A 17,205-nucleotide genomic window follows, 5' to 3' on the forward strand; every position below is an offset into this window, starting at 1 on the left:
CTAACACGCCACAAGAAAATAGCTTCAGAACAATATAAATTAAAGAGGAAATGTCAAACCACGCAAAACAGGATTACCATGTGCGCAAGTTACATTTTATCGTACAATGGACTATTTCAGACACGAAAGAAGATGCTAAATTAGAAGTCAATTTTAAAAACCTTGCTTAGTTCCACAATAGTAACCTATTTCGAATGTTGCAGGAGCAGATTGAGATGTTTCGAGAAGTTTTGTGAAGAGGACCAAGTTGAAATTTTATGCAGCGGGAAAACGTTTTAAACAAAAATGAGCAAGACTTTTTTTACCAGTCCTTAATAGAAGCAGAGCCCGTACAGAAGAAGAGGTCAAGATTAAAACAAAACACTTTCGAAGATGAAGGTGGAGATGTTCGTTTTAAGCCCAAACATACTGTTGAGCATAAAGGTTCTTTTAAATTCTACACCTTGCTTCGTGAGAAAAGGATCAACGTCTGCAAAAAGGCTCTTTTGAGTCTGCACGGAATTGGTGAAAAAAGAGTAACAAGACTGCAAGATCTTCTTGTTAAAGGTGAGTCTTCTAGAGATTTGAGAGGCCAACAGATGAATCGGAAGATCCTTCCAGAAGATTATAAGGATCTTGTAAAAGAACACATTCAGTCATTACGACTGAAAACAAGTCACTATTCGTCTAAAAAAATAAAATAGGTTTGGAAGGCCTAAAATTGACACGTGTTGTGAAAGTGAAATGCTCGATACTAGAATAAAAAATCCTCAGTTGAATTCAAAGTTGGTGGCCTAAATTTTACAAGAAAAATACTGTTTCAGAAGAAAGTAAAATTGAGAAAAACAAAAAAAGGAAATGTTTATTATTTCTTCCTACCACGAATTTATTTGAGAAAGATTTAAAAAGGAGTGGTTGTTGTATCTAATTTTATAGGGGGATTTCTTAAGAAAACCTTCAAATTATTATCTAACCCACTGTGTATTGCTGAACCATCTCCCCCTTCCTCATTAGCAAGAAAAACTCATGAAGCAAAGGTACCAATTCATCAAAAGAAAATTTATGACGTGGAGAAACTTTTGCAGTACGTCCCTCAAGAAGACGAGTGATTTTACAATGAGCTTGCCCAATGGCCTACGGTTGCAAGCAAAAAATGAGCAAAAATGTACAAAATGACAATTACTTTTAGCTAATTGTATGGCCCTGAACTGTTTTAATAAAGTTTTATTAATTATTAATAACCAGAGTGTAAATTCATCCATCAATCAAAACTTTCCCCGTAAAACAAGACAAGTTAAAAAATCAGAAAAGTACAAAATGGTTTCTCATAAAACTAAACAGCTTTTTGTTGTTTCCCAAAATTTACATTTTATGATAAGAGGCCTTACGTTACGTTTTTATTACAGTAGAAAATTTCTGTTATTGGGCGCAAGCCTATGAAATAAATGAATTATTCATTTATTTAATTTCTTATTAAATGGACACAGGAAGGCATCGAAAAGTTCATTAGAACTAGATAACCTGTATCTGGGTAGGGATTTTTTAAAAAAATCAGCGTATAATCTGGCAATTTTTTTAAACATCGATTATGAATCAGACTATTTATGTAAATATCAAGGTCTTCCGCGTTTTAACCACATTATTCGAATTAAAACTAGAACAATTCATCAACATGAGTATTTCTTACTTTGGTGTCCAAAAATGCCGCATTCTTACCATTGTATACAAATATTGAAACAGGTTCTTGTTTACAGGAACCGTTTTAATACAAAAGTACATGCTTGGGAGGTACCATTATAATTATTATAATATATGTATCAAGAAATTTAACAAGGAACACTATATGTAAACTCTAGTCACAGTAGAGAGGCGGCATGTTAAGTGATTGTGACTAGCGGATTTTATTATGGTGAGTGTTTACATGTCCATGCAAATATATTCTTACTTTTCTGACATTTTTTTTTCAAGCTAACGGAAGCACCACAGAGCTATCAATTGAGACATTATTAACTTATTATTTACAAAATCAGCTTTTGATACAATATAATTATGTAATTTGCAATGAATAACTACATCCGAGGTTTATTTTTGTGTACTTCCTTTTGTTAGGAACACGATAAATCTTTACAGTTGATGTATTTTTCAATTTGCTTCTGTATAACGTTAAATTGCTTGCTGAGTTTGCATTGATTTTTTAAATCGAAGCTTCTATACTTGGCGTTGTAGTACTTTTTTTCTCTACGGTAAAATGCTGAGGCGAGCGTCACGGAACTAGCGTCACAAGATGGCGTCGTCACGGGTATCTTCATATAATAGCGGTTCTTGGCATCGATTCCCTACTTTCGATCCATTCGTTTCTGGTCATCATATAAAAGTCATAGATGTCATCCGATTAATAACAATATTGAATCATTTGTTTAAATTTTTATAATAATTGTCGTTTTAAAATAATTTCATATAAATACAATTATTATTTTTAAACATATTGTTTAGTGTATATAATAACTAGCTGACCCGCCAAACTTCGTATTGCTTTAAAATTTCCTAATGTATCAAAGGGCAATAAGTTCCTTTTTGAATTTGTTAAGTACCGGAAATCTCTGGGTAATACTCCAGTCGTCAGAGACGAAAATACCACTGAACCTCTAAAAATCATACGAACAAGCTGAATTTTGCCGAAAACGTCAACTTAAAGACGCTAAAAAAGATGCAAAAAAGTTTACCACTTTTACCCCGGGTTTTTCTCTAAAACTCCCACGTAGAGGGGGAATACGGAATCAAATCGATTTACCAAAATTAAATTTTTAAGTTATTTTGTAGCCTAATGCCAGTACAGACCAATATCGCACTAAAAATTCACCCTGTATATAAAGCGCAAATTCAAAAACAACTTTAAAAGATTTGTAGAATCTTTAGGTGAATGCAGATGTGAAGATGTATGAAATAAGTGTGTGTTTGTCTTGTTTTACATATATATGTACAGGTTTTATACTCCAAATTTTTATAACTGACCTTCAAACATGTATGAGTGAGAAGATTAACAAATAATTTATTTATTTTGATATTTTCAGAAAATTATAACAAAAGTACAGTCAAAATGTTGCTTAAATCTGTTACTTAAATCATTAAACCCATAACTAAAATTAGCTTATCCAATTAAATCCTTTTATACCTTGTTGTGCAGCTTGGATATGTAAATTATATTTACGTAATTATATAGAATATGTAAACAATGTGAATGACACATTCCAATTTAAGCAACAATATACCATGTTATAAAACAAAACTAGATAATACCTCACTATGGTTTTAATCTGTGGGTTTATTTAGTCATATAAATCATAAATATTATATTTATTTTTCATTTTTGGCAATATTTGATAACGTAATTGTATAGACCTAGATTCGGACGGATGTTCACACTATATATCAATTTAATAGTAATATTGCCAATACTCATTCCATGATTTTGATGGATTTTTTACGAAAACATTTTTTTTTTATTTAAGTCGTCCAACATATATGTACTACAGTTATTTTTTATCATATTGATTTAGATTGAGCCTCTAAAATAAACAAAAACCATATTCTCTTGATATGTAGATCATATTCACGTAGACACGTGGAGGTGATGTAAACTCCCCTCCTAGATTGTGCGATTTGACCCTGTTAGACTCTTTCTTGAGGGGTTTTCTTAAGTTGCAGTCTAAGCAAATAAGCCACAAACTACAGCGGCGTTAAAGCCAACGTAATCCATTTCGTTGGTCAAACTCAGCTTGACTTTGTTTAATTTGTTTTTTTTTTAATTAAAGAGTTCGAGAGAAGTTCGAGTTCACCTTCTTTGATAGGATAAATTTGATAGGCGAGATTAGGTGAGTAGGTATCGGCATAGCTCGCAACAAAGGAAAAAATATATAATAAAATATGTGTATAAGATTGAAGGCAACCATATATATGTATTTCTGACTATTGGTCCTCTTCTAACAGAAGTTGCTAACACAAAAATATAGAAAGAAAGAAACCAATATGCCTGTGGTATTTTTTGATCTTGAGCATGTGTTTAATTACAAGCATATTAAACAGCACTTCAAAAGGTTCCTGGTAAGCACTGAATGAGAAAAAAATTCCGGATGAGTATTAAATAATTGGATAATTTTGAAAGATAGAAATAGAGTGAGTGAGAGTAACAACAAGTGTTATGACGTGAAAATGATCAAAACCAAAGTAAAACTAGATCTAGAGATTGTGGACAAGCAAATAAATCAGAGCAAGGTTACAAATAAGATAGTAATTTTGGATGATGAAACGATATGTATATAGGTTGTCATCTGTCTGACAGTATCACAGTAACATCTGGAGTTCCTCAATGAAGCCACACTTCTCCAATTCTTTTTAATACCTTCGTTAATGATATCACTTCCTGTTTCATAAATAGCAAATGTCTAATGTTGACAGATAACTTGAAATTTTGGAAAATTATAGATAACTTAAGAGATCAAGCCTTGTTGGAAGATGACTTACACAGGCTACAAAATTGGTGCAATCAGAACAAACTCCACTTCAATGTAAACAAATGTTGTTTTATAAATTTTTCTCGTAAGTCAATAGGTTTGAAACAAGCTATGCTATTAATAATCAGCCACTGAATTATGTTTCTTCTATTCGGGATTTGGGTGTAATTTTTGATGAGAAGCTTACTTTCTATGACCACATAAACTCTATTTCAAGAAAGGCATCTAAAATTCTTGCTTTTGTTACTAGGACTTGCAAGTATTTTTCCATTGATTCAACAAGATTAGTATATTGTTGCTTAGTTAGAACTATTTTGGAATACTGTTCAGTTACTTGATGACCATATTTTCAGAACAATATTGATACCATAGAAAGAGTCCAGCATAAATTTTTAAGATATTGTGCTTACCATGTCCATACTACTACTGAAAATCATGATTATTCCTATATCAAATAACAATTATCTTTACCGTCACTCAAGAACCATCGTGATATGTCAGGAGCTATATTTATGTATAAGATCATACATGGATTTATTCATTGCCCAAACCTGTTAAGCCAGATTAACTTTAATGTTCCACATCAAATTCATTCCACATTCAATATTCCTTTCCATAGAACAACCTATGGTATTCACAACCCATTGGATAGATACATGGGACTATTAAGTGTTCTCGATTTTGATATTTTCAATACAACTTTAACTCAGTTAAAAAGATCTCTTGCTTTGTGATATGTATATTGGTATTGTTAAATTTTGTATTTTTAGTATGTAGATACTGATTTTGTAGTATGTAGATACTGATTTTGTAGTATGTAGATATTGACAAACCAGATTCTTGAAACCATAGAGAACAATAAGAACATGAAAGTACTAACTAAAAACATGTAAATCCACTGGCAGGAATAAAATCATAAAGATAAAAGACGACCGTGGAACATTGTGCTCTCATAAGGAAGAGATCATTAGAGAAATCCAAAAATTTTATGAGAAGCTGTATACTTCTACTATTCCGAAACCCGGTATACCAACAAAACATATCTTAAATGTGGGCTCAGAGGATCTCCCTGAAATAATAACATCAGAAATTAGAGCCGCCTTAAAACAAATGAAAAATGGGAAAACACCAGGAGACGATAAAATTACTTCAGAGATGCTAAAAATGGGAGGTACTGCATTAGAAGAGGCAATGAGAGCATTACTAAATAAATGACTATTGAAAGGACAAATACCAAAAGTATGGAAAAATGCGGAAGTCATTCTACTCCATAAAAAAGGGGACGCCGCAAATATAGAAAACTACCGACCAATAAGTTTATTGTCACACCTTTACAAACTACTAACCCGAATAATAACAAATATATTGACAGCTAAGCTAGATGCATACCAACCAGTGGAGCGAGCAGGCTTTCGTAAGGGTTTTAGCACTATCAATAACTTGTAAACAATCCGGACAGTTATTGAAAAAACAATAGAGTACAATATACCACTACATCTGGCATTTGTCGATTATCACAAAGCATTCGACAGTATCGAGAAATGGGCTTTCTTAACATCATTGGACGACGCCAGAGTAGATTCAAGATATGCTGCCCTCCTTAAGAATATATACGATGATGCTACTTTTCACGTAAAAATAGATGATGATCTGGAAATTATGAAAATAGATCTTGGCAAAGGTGTGAGACAAGGCAACACCATCTCCCCCTAACTTATTTACTTTGGCATTAGAAAATGTCTTCAAAAAACTAAATTGCTTCTTTTTCTTCAAAAAACTAAAATCAATGCTACAAGATTTAAATCACAAATCGAATCAAGTAGGATTGAAAATGAATCTCGACAAAACAAAGATATTAAGCAACAGCCTAGAAAACATCACTATAGATAACATCAATATAGAAAAGGTAGAACAATATATATATATATATATATATATATATATATATATATATATATATATATATATATATATATATATATATATATATATATATATATATATATATATATATATATATATATATATATATATATATATATATATATATCTAGGACATGCAATTAAAAACGAAAAGGAAAATCAAACCCTAGAAATTAAAAGAAGGACACAATTGTCATGGGCTGCTTTTGGTAAGTTGAGCTTCATTTTAAAAGACAGAAAAATCCCAATACACTTAAAATGAAAAACCTATGACACTTGTATACTACCAGTTGCAACTTAAGGATTGGAAACTATGGCATAACAAGAAAAATAGCAGAACAATTAAGAGTAACTCAACGGGCCATGTTAAATATAAGCATCAGAGACAAAATTCCCAACACCAAAATACGTAGAAGAATTAAAGTAACCGAACATGGAAAAAATAGCGACATTGAGATGGCAATGGGTAGCACATGCAGCAAGACAAGACACCAACAGATGGTCTCATAAAGTGACCACGAGAAACAAAAAGAAGCATGGGAAGACCCAAAAAGAGATGGATAGACGATATAACAGGTGTAGCTAGAAAGCAGTAGATGAGAATTGCAAAAGATAGAAAAGTGTGGAACCAATTGGAGGAGGCCTATGTCCAACAATGGATAAATGAAGGCTGAAGAAGAAGGGAAGATATTCTGTTTGATTAAAGTGGGACATTAACACTAACAATTCTTAAAGTATGATAAACTAGTTGTACTGCAGAAAACTGGCTTATTGTACATCTTCCATTCATTCATGATGTACATTCCTGAATTCTAAAACCGTGTACCAGTTTGTACAGGTCTAGCGGACAAGTGCCACATGTTTTTGGTAGCCTCCAAAAAGATCTTTCCATGATCTAGTGCCTCAAAGTATATGGTTGACTGTTTCAGATTCTCTGCTCCAGAATTTGCACATTACGTCTACCTGACACAGCCCTGTTGTATGTTATAACTGCTTGTTTTCCACTGTACTTCGGCTTTATTAAAGCATGGCCGTCCAATGTTTTTCACATGTAAAAGAAATTATTGTGGAGTGCCTTGTGTAGGGGCTTTATTAAAAACAAACAAAATAGGCAAATATGAAGGATATATTACACAAGAGAAAACAGGGTAATAACAACAGCTGATCCGTAATTACCTATGTTCACAAAATCACAATCACACAGTCTATTAGTTGATCTCAATACACTTATAATTTGGAGTTGGTACATTTGAAGAACTTCCAAAAGTGGACCTACTATTAAGATTTTGATTTACCACTTGTATAGAGAGGGAAACAATGTTTTTCGACATGGCAACTTTATCTTTAAAAATAGATTGCAGTAAACATTTAGTGGCTTCCTGATTAAATCTATGTTGAACAATCCAATGGTTAACCTTATCAACATTAGCATCACAGTCACATGCATATGTTTCAGAGTGTTTTTATTTTAATATATATTGGTTAACATGCTCAAAGAAGCATCTAACGTAGCATAAATTTTTTTAGACCAAGAACTTTCCTCAGTTAATGGAGTGCATGGAAGAGTAGAGTATTTGTTGCAACATATTGTTGCTACTATTAGAAAAGGTTTCCTGTTCAATTTCCCAGGTTTGCCATAAATTTTTAAGTAAAACTGATGTGTGGCATCCATTCAGTTAATAAAAAGAAACAAATATTAATTTTACTGAGATTCTTACAAAGAAAAATGTTTGCACAATATTTAGCATTATTTTATCCCAGCCACACTAAAAAAAAGTTAAAAACACATAATATAGGGATTAAAAGTTTACACTAGGTATATTGAATGCAGATATAATGCCAAAAATATCAATTTGACCATTGTCAATGCTCTATCTAAAACTCCAAAATTATTAGTCATCAAAATGACTACTTTTCTTTAAGTAATATATTTTTTAACATTTCTGTATCACCTATTATTATAAATCATACATGATTCACTTTAAAACCCCATGTTATAGATAAATGATATTAAGATAAATGTACTGCATCATGCAACGAATCAATTGCAATGGCAATTAACTCAATAAATCCTATTTAAAAATACAACAATTTGTGACTCACCCAGAATATAAAGTTGAGTATGAAAATGAGATATTTCACACAGGGACTCACATATGTAAAATTACTAGTAGGTTGACGTCTATAATAATCTCTTCTATAGGCAGTAGCCATTATTTACTAAGTTTTTGGATTGTTTATGAAATTGATAGTATTATCTATTGTGCTCTTGCACAATGGGAACTGCAGCAGTACAGCATATGTAAATGATTTTGAATGGAGATAATTCTTGAGTTCACATAGGACTTTGCTGTGTTTGATTTAATATTCACCACATCGATAACTTAATCACCGATATATTAGCATTTATTTTAATTTATAACGGTCATGTAATAATATATTGTAAACTGACTGACACAAGCTGAACTGATGGAAATTGACGGCTGTTGGGCTGTTTGACATAAAAACAAAAACATCTCGTCATCTATTTAGCAAAGTTGAATCTCGTCCAAATACGCATACATCTCTCTCTACGGAACTCAAATGCAAGTTGCCTAACTAGTAGTAGTTATTTTTTAAATTTGAATTAATTTTCATTTTGAAAAACCATAAGTATTAATATTTGATAGACAATGTAAATTATAGATTCCTATGAAGTACATACCAGTACATACGTTGAAATATTAGAATGGCAAGCACACCAAAAATTGTTAATTTTCGTTTATAATTTAAAAAACTAAAAACTAAATTCTAAATTTATGAACTTTTATGTCATATTGGGGATTTAAAATCTAAAATAACATTACAGAAATTTGACTGATATCAAAAGATTCTGACACTTTATATAATATAGGTTGATACTGCGATACTCTCTTTTCAGACTTGATTTTAGCAGTTGCAAAGGGGCTCTATGTGAATATATTGTCTTTGGAAATTACTGAAATTTTTTGTGTTATTGTTTTGGATATTTTTGTCTCTAACATATAACTTTTATGTTTAATAGTTTCTCATTAATAATTTGTAATTAATTTAATTCACTCTTTTATCTATATATAATGTATTAATAAATAAATAATTTGCCAACAACGGTAGATTTGATTTTTATAAAAGGTGACCACTTGCTTACACAACCGGTAATATACTCGCCTTTTAGCGAGTTAAGATCTGCTGTTAAGATAACAGGCATACAGTTTTTCCCAGATCTCAGAATATAGTTGCCTTAGTGAAAATACATTTCGAATTATAATTAATATATTAAATTTTGAGAATTCTGGTTTTCAATTACGTAAAATTTCACAAGAAAATTTATGTAAATTTTTGACAACCTCAAAAAACTAAAATACAAAAAAAGCTCGGTATAGAAACATGTTTAAGCCATATGTATCTACCTACACGGTAAAAACCTGAAGACAAAAAATAAACTTAATCGCTTATATATAAGAAAATTGCGAGCAAAATGTAAATCTACAGGGGAAATAACTGGAGAAATTCCTAAGTTTTATAAATAAATGATTTTTGGCCATTTGATTTTTAGAGCGGCAAAAATTTATAATTGATCGGATAGTCAGGCAGCGCTTAAGGCTCGTAACATATTCTTGGATTTATGTCGAGAATTTATTATTGCATGCAATTTGAGGCACATTTGACAGTCACCAGGATTGTATTATTCAATTATACACTTGTTCTGAAATTAAAGTGGTATTTTATTGCAATTTTGATCAAAAAACAAAACTTTCATACCTATAAACTATTGTAAATTGGTTTATTTGAAACCGATTAATAGTTATTAAAATTTTAATTACACAAATAATATCAATAATAATGTTACAGCTTGGGATATAGAAAAACTGGGGAAAGAGTGTATACCTACAAGTTTCTAGTCTGCCAGTGACGTAGAGGAGAAGGTACAAATATGGGCTACCATTTTGTTTATTGCTGATATCTTGACTATTTTTTGATCGAGAAAGTTCAAATTACATAATTGGCATGTAATGCATGTCCGTTTTTCTGCCTAGTAAGATATTTATTTTTCTGTAATGTTCTGTAATTTAAGTAAGAAACGGAAAGGTGATATAAATATGGGCTACTAGTAAAAATATTTTTATTTTTATTTTATAATTTTTTATGTACAATATTCACACACATATTCGTCTCTTTCTGCACCAGAACAATCTATATGTGCCTACAAGTTGCACATAAGGCACTGAATCCATTTTTCACCTCGATAATCCTCATAAAATTTTCCATCACAGAAAATACAATTTACATCAGTATTTTCCGGATCTGTTACACCAGGAATCTCTTCCAAATCCATATCTTCATCAGCTGGTTGAAATTCCTGCTCACTATAGTTGTCAGAAGAATTTTCAATTTCCTTTTTATGCCGCCTCTCTGACTTGTTTTTAATTTTTTTCTTAGTCACCTCCCTTGTGGATTTAGCCGTAATGTGTCGTTTTACTGCTTGTACATTTAATTTCTTTTTGCTGTTTTGCTGCTCTAATGCTTCCTTGTTCACTAATGTTGCTGGCTTCTGGTGTTTTTGGTAGGATATTAGATTCAATAGCTTGAGGACTTACAAACTTCTGCAAACCAAAAGGAGCTGGTTCACTAATGTTGCTGGCTTCTGGTGTTTTTGTTAGGATATCAGGTTCAATAGGTTGCAGACTTACAAACTTCTGCAAACCAGAAGGACCTGGTTCACTGATGTTGCTGGCTTCTGGTGTTTTTGGTAGGATAGCAGGTTCATTTACAGCAATTTCTCCAGTTTGTCTTTTAAGGTATGCTTTGCCAAAAAGTTCTCCAATATCGTACTGAGAGAGGGTGCGGTTATTAGGACGTAACCATTGCCTGATTTCTTCGCTATAGTATGCCTTGAGCGTTCCCATGAAAGTTTTGTCTAGCGGTTGCAGTTTGTGTGTTGAATGTGGAGGTAATGAAATTATAACTATGTTATTCTCCTTGCCAGATTGATCACATCTAAATTTCCATCCAATATAAGAATTACAGGAAACTCTTTAGAGGGTATCTATGAAGTGTTTAAACCACTTTGTAAATAAATTAGACTGCACCCAACCACTAGGATGAACGGCTGATATCGATCCAGGAGGAGTACTTTTCATGAGTTGCACATTCATATTCTTTCTTGGGAAGATTAACATGGGTAGGATTAAATTCCCTGCAGCACTCATGCATGCAATTAAAGTGATCAATGATCCTCTCTCAGCCGAAGTCAGCGATGTAATTTGTCTCTTTCCTTTGCGCCCCACTATTGCTGCAATTTTATTTTGCACAATGGTTAGGCCTGTTTCATCTATGTTGTAAACCTGATTACTGGAAAAATTGTATTTATAACATGCTTTTTCCAGATGGTCAAAAAATATTTGAACATTCTCTTTGTTAAAGCTAGCTGCCCGTGCAAAAGACGTTCAAGTTGGTCTCCTTAAAGCCAATGTATTTTTATGACACGCCAAATGCAGATAAGTGCTCTCTTAAGGTTAGAACACTGAACCACATTGAATCATTAAAATGTGTACCCCTAACATTATTTTGTAAGGAAAGGTTCAGGAGCGCACTATCGGTTAGACTGCCTTTTTTTGATCTAAAATCTAATATAAAGAAAAAGAATACAAATAACATTCTTTTTAAATAAAGTTTAAGAAGTTAAACTAATTAAAGAAAAATATGTGAGAAATCGATCATCCTTCTTTTTGCTTTATTTCAAAGAGAAATTATAATATCGGTATAATTTTTTAAAATTATAGTAAACTGAACATAGAATAATGAAATATTCATTAAGCTACCATCAACCCCTAAAACAGGGGTTGAAATAAGCGGCGAGTAGCTAAAACCCGACAATTCGATGACGAAGTTTGTAATCAGTTTTCGTGTGTGATGAAAACGATTGGGTCAACCATATCTTTACCAAAAATCACCGTGTAAAAGGTTTTTCTTTATTACCCCTCCACTCTAGGGGTGAACGTCTGAGGTAAGTGGTTCAAAACAAGAAAACTCGATGAAGAACTTTGTGAAAGCTTTTCATGGTTTCTGAAAATGATTTTGTAGTATTTCCCTTAATAACCTCTTCACTACCACCATTGGAATGGGAGATAAGTGGCTAAAATCAAAAAAGTTCGGTGAAGAGCTTTGTTAAGGTTTTTCGTATGTTGTGAAAACGATTCTGTGGACCATAATTTATCATAATTTATTGTGTAGAATTGTTATCCTAGTTGTTATCCCCTCTCATCATTGGTAGGAAAAGTGAGGTCAGTTTCTGAAAATCGGAAAATTTGCTAAGAACTAAAGGTTGTTGAAAATGATTCTGTGAACTATCCTTTTATTCTAGATCATTGTGTATAGGGTTTCTAATGTTCTTACACCCCACTCCAGGGGGTGTAAAAAAGCGTTAGTAACTAAAAACCAGAAAGATTCTTTTATAATATTATAAAAATTCGTATTTCCAGTGTTACCGTTCATCACGCTCCATTTCAAGCCTTGGAATCGGGGGAGAGTAACTGAAATCCCGAAGAAGAACTTTGTTAAGGTATTTCGTTGGTGGAGTTGGTGATGAAAACGATTTTGTAAATTTTCATTAAAGTATATTGTGTATAGAGTTCCTATTTATCATCTATTCCCATCAAGGGTTGGAAAATAGGGGTAAGTGGCTAAAACCAAAAAAAAATCGCTAAAAATGTCGTAATGATTTATTGCAGTTTAGCTTTTCTTTCGTGTGTTCATTGATGACGAAAATTTCATGATTTTATCACTTATAAATTTATCATAAATATTGGTAAATGCAATATAGATTAAGGAAATATTTATTAGAATATTAGAGCACCTAAATTAGGGGTTGAAATAAGTAGTGAGTTTTTCCATCTTTTGGAGTAGAAGGATAGTCCACGAACACCTTTAAAAGTATTTCAGCTGCTCACCCCCATTTAAGGATGGAAGTGAAGGGATGATCAAAGGGAATACTGCAAATAGTAGTTATGATAACGTTACGTTTGACAAAATAATTTTCGCTACCCTTTATAAACTTTTTCAGAGTTTTCTTATTTTTAACCATTCACCCCCAACTTCTCCCTCAGAGTGGAGGGATGATAAAGGAAAATCTTCTGTACGGTAGTTTTTGATAAATTTTTTTATGGTTAACAGAATCGTCCATGGTTAACAGAATGAGGAAAATCCTTTACATCGTTTTACAACGATTTTTAAGTTTTAACTACTTATTTTAACAAAAATTTTTATTTAGAAAAATTAACTTTTTCAACTGTTTACAGCGCCTTACCAAGGCGCTTTTGTTGTAGAAGTAGCGCCACGAAATACGCTATTTCATGGCGATACTTCCGTGACGCTCGTGACGTTTCGGTGTTGACATTTGCCATTCATGACATCACGTCTGTCAAAATTTTAAGTTTTAAAAACAATTAGTTTGATTTTTACAGCCGTCAAAAGCAAGCAAATTTTGTGTTTTCGGAGAAATGGAAAAAGTCGAGTATCGTTCGGTGATTAAGTTCCTCCACACAAAGGGTAAAACAAATGTGTAAATCAAAGCAGACCTGGACGAAGTTTATGGTGAGGTTGCACCTTCGTTAGCAACAGTAAAATTTTGGAAAGCTGAATTTGTTCGTGGTCGTACGAGTGTTTTTGATGATGAGCGTCCCGGGAGGAAAAATAAAGTCACCATGTCGGAAATGATCAACAAAGTACATGAAATGATTATGGCAGATCGTCGAATTAAGCTCCGCGAGTTAATAGAGGTCCTAAACATTTCCTATGAACGCGTACACAACATCATTCACGCTCATTTGGACATGAAAAAGCTATCCGCGCAATGGGTGCCGCGTTTGCTGACAATCGATCAAATGCAAAAACGTGTGACCACTTCGGAGACGCTTTTGGCGATGATACGGCGCGATTTTTTTCGCCGATTTATCACCGTTGATGAAACCTTGGTGATTTACTACACACCGGAAACCAAAGAACAGTCGAAACAGTGGCGCAAACGCGGCGAAGGGCCGCCGAAGAAGGCAAAGAGTGCACATTCGGCCGGTAAAGTGCCGGCATCATCCATATCGACTAGTTACTTGGAAAAAGGAAAAACAATCAATGGTGAGTACTACGCAGCATTATTGGATCGATTCGATGGGATAAAAAAATTGGAACATCGTTTTGCCAAGTGTATCGAGCTAAAAGGGAATTATGTTGAGAAATAAATCGATTTAATATCAAAAAACTTGTTTTTTCTATCAAAGGCTAGTTTTATATCAATCCACCCTCGTATAACGCCAGTATAGAAGCTTTGCTTCAAAAAAAGCAGTCTGACATTTATACATTCGTATATTGCCGAGGTCCAGGAAGAAAAAAACATTTCTGGATAATAAACATGAAGGATCATATTTCCAAGAACCGAACCGAACTGAACTTTAAAAATGTTTTGAAGACTACAGACAACCGCCAACGTACATCTAAGCACAAGGCACAAGAGAAAGAGGAAGAAGACAGAAACCATTATAATACAAGCACAACACGGGAACCAGTTTGTGTAAAGATTATTTGGACCATCCTTATAAAAAAGTATTTTTTTTTTTGTAGTTTATGGAAATCAATTTTTTTATTGTTAAAGTTCTGGCAAGTACTGGCCAAATATACTGGCTGATTGTTCAAAAGATTAAAGAGCCAATAGTAAACGAAGAAGAAGAAGAAGCAAAAGAAGATTTTTAAAAAGTGTTTACGTGCTACTAAAACGACAATGATTTAGTACGAAAATGTTCTAGAAACACATCAAAAATTAAAAATATGGATCTAAGTTTCATGGCGCAAAAAACAACAAGTACTTAGAAGGAGAACAACAACGAAGAAGAAGAAGATAAAAAGCAGGCTTATACTAGTTTTCTAACCCTACTTTTTATCTGGTTGCGAGATTAATGTGGACTTTGAACAAAAACTCAATTGACCTACTGCTGCAGAGTTTTTTAGTCTCTTTTTAATCTTGTATAAAAACAATTGTACTCTTAGGAGTTCGCCAAATACAATTGCAAATAATAGGATCTCATAAATCAGAAGAGTAACTAAAAGTTATGTTAACTTGATCAAAAATAGATATAAATAGGTGCACCCCAAAAAGCGAAAAACGTATATATTTTAATAAAATCAGATGCATCACAGCGAAATATTCGCAAATGCGGAAATGCCTCTTACAAACGGAAATTGTATCGATCAGTTGTTTACTTTATACTCCTTGCTTTTATGCTATCCTGCTAGTAGTTGTATACCGATTTTCGACCAAACTGGTTAAAGTGCAGCTACAATAAAATCATCTATATTTTACGTAGATAATTTAATAAATGACAATTTAAAATCATCGCTAAGACTGTTTACGAGATTTGAAATCGTGGTAAGAGTAACTATAATTAAAAAATCTGGGATTAAATGTGTAAAAAATGCATATAATAAATAAATTACATTGATATCTACCCGATCAAATACAAAAGTGTGAGATTTTAGAAACAAAGAACAAAATTACAAACAAAATAAATATATAAATTATTGTAATGCCTTGGTGGCACAGTCCAGAAAGGGTCAACTTACTTAGCGTAAAAATTCAGGGTTCGTGAATTTCGAATCTGACTGGAGATGGGAACTTTATTAAAAAATCTCATCTTTTACGGATCGGTACTCGTTCGAGATACCGCAGTCGTTCTGATTTAATAAGCGACACTTTCTCTAAACAATGAATCCGACTTTACTTCGAAACAGTGGATTTAATCAATAGATGTACTACTCAAAAATTATTTATCCCTTTAATAACTTTAGTATTGTTCTGAAGCTATTTTCTTGTGGTATCTTAAAGCAATTACTATTTTAATTGGGAATAAGCTACAATTAAACTTTAAAATAAGTTTATTGGCGTTTTAATTTCCACTTTAAAAACCGTTCTCAAAATCAACTTTAATAGTTGATGCAGTTACCATACTTCTATTAACACCTTGACTGCAGCGGTTAAATCCTTAATATACTAGTTCTTACGTCACATTGCGCCCCCAGAGATACGTTATTGTCTTATGGCATGAGTGTACATGTAAGTACTTCATGCCCTCTAGTACACAGAAGTATAACTTTTGCTTCTTCATATTAATTATGTGCCTTATTAAAACAAGGCAAACAGTATTCAGGTTGACCAGGGCAATTGGAATAAAACGTTATAATCCTACGAACTTTTTTATCCACTTCACGGTAACTTAAACCTAAAGACTTTAATACTTGACGACAGCCTCTACATGGCTATCGTCGTTTCCTTCCAGGTCCTTCAGGTTTGGTAAAAGTATGCACTCTTTTTTTTTGGAAGTAGTTTTTCTTCAGGTGATTGTATTAAATTATAAGCTAACTGAGGTCTAAATTCTGTAATGCTCATTTTTGTTTCAGAGGACGTAGTGAATATAATTAAACTATTAACAATAGCTGTTCAGAGTATCATCTCAAATACTACTTTCTTAAAAAAATAATTAATAAGAAAGAGATATTAAAATTATAACTTATTTCTTTTTCTTACCGGTACCATTTCAAGCTTCGACGTAGCAGTGGTAAGATGACATCTGGTCAAAATAGTCTCGCATTTCGGTTTCACAATATCCTCTTTTTCTTCTTTGTTATATTCTATAGCACTTCTGGGTTTTACTATTGCGGTAATAATTTTTTGGTTGCCTGTTCTTTATCAATTGGTTTTAGATATTTGTATTTGTCGCAAGTCTATATC

General features: G+C 32.6%; 2 protein-coding genes across 3 annotated transcripts in view; one reads left to right on the plus strand and one right to left on the minus strand.

The window, feature by feature from the left end:
- LOC140439247 (tetraspanin-33-like) overlaps window positions 1-8,911 on the minus strand; it is a 42,233-nt gene extending 33,322 nt beyond the window's left edge. For both annotated transcript variants that reach the window (XR_011950605.1, XM_072529046.1), the window contains exon 1: window positions 8,517-8,911. Coding sequence is in view for 1 of the 2 variants with exons in the window: in XM_072529046.1 (XP_072385147.1) it covers window positions 8,517-8,627 (111 nt within the window). In the remaining variant the exon portion in view is untranslated. The remainder of the gene's footprint in view (window positions 1-8,516) is intronic.
- Nha1 (Na[+]/H[+] hydrogen antiporter 1) overlaps window positions 1,833-17,205 on the plus strand; it is a 143,943-nt gene continuing 128,570 nt past the window's right edge. The window contains exon 1 of the mRNA XM_072529041.1: window positions 1,833-1,888. Within this exon, the coding sequence (XP_072385142.1) occupies window positions 1,886-1,888 (3 nt within the window). The 5' untranslated portion in view covers window positions 1,833-1,885. The remainder of the gene's footprint in view (window positions 1,889-17,205) is intronic.

This window comes from Diabrotica undecimpunctata, chromosome 4, assembly GCF_040954645.1.
Source record: "Diabrotica undecimpunctata isolate CICGRU chromosome 4, icDiaUnde3, whole genome shotgun sequence".
Classification (NCBI taxonomy): Eukaryota; Metazoa; Arthropoda; class Insecta; order Coleoptera; family Chrysomelidae; genus Diabrotica; species Diabrotica undecimpunctata.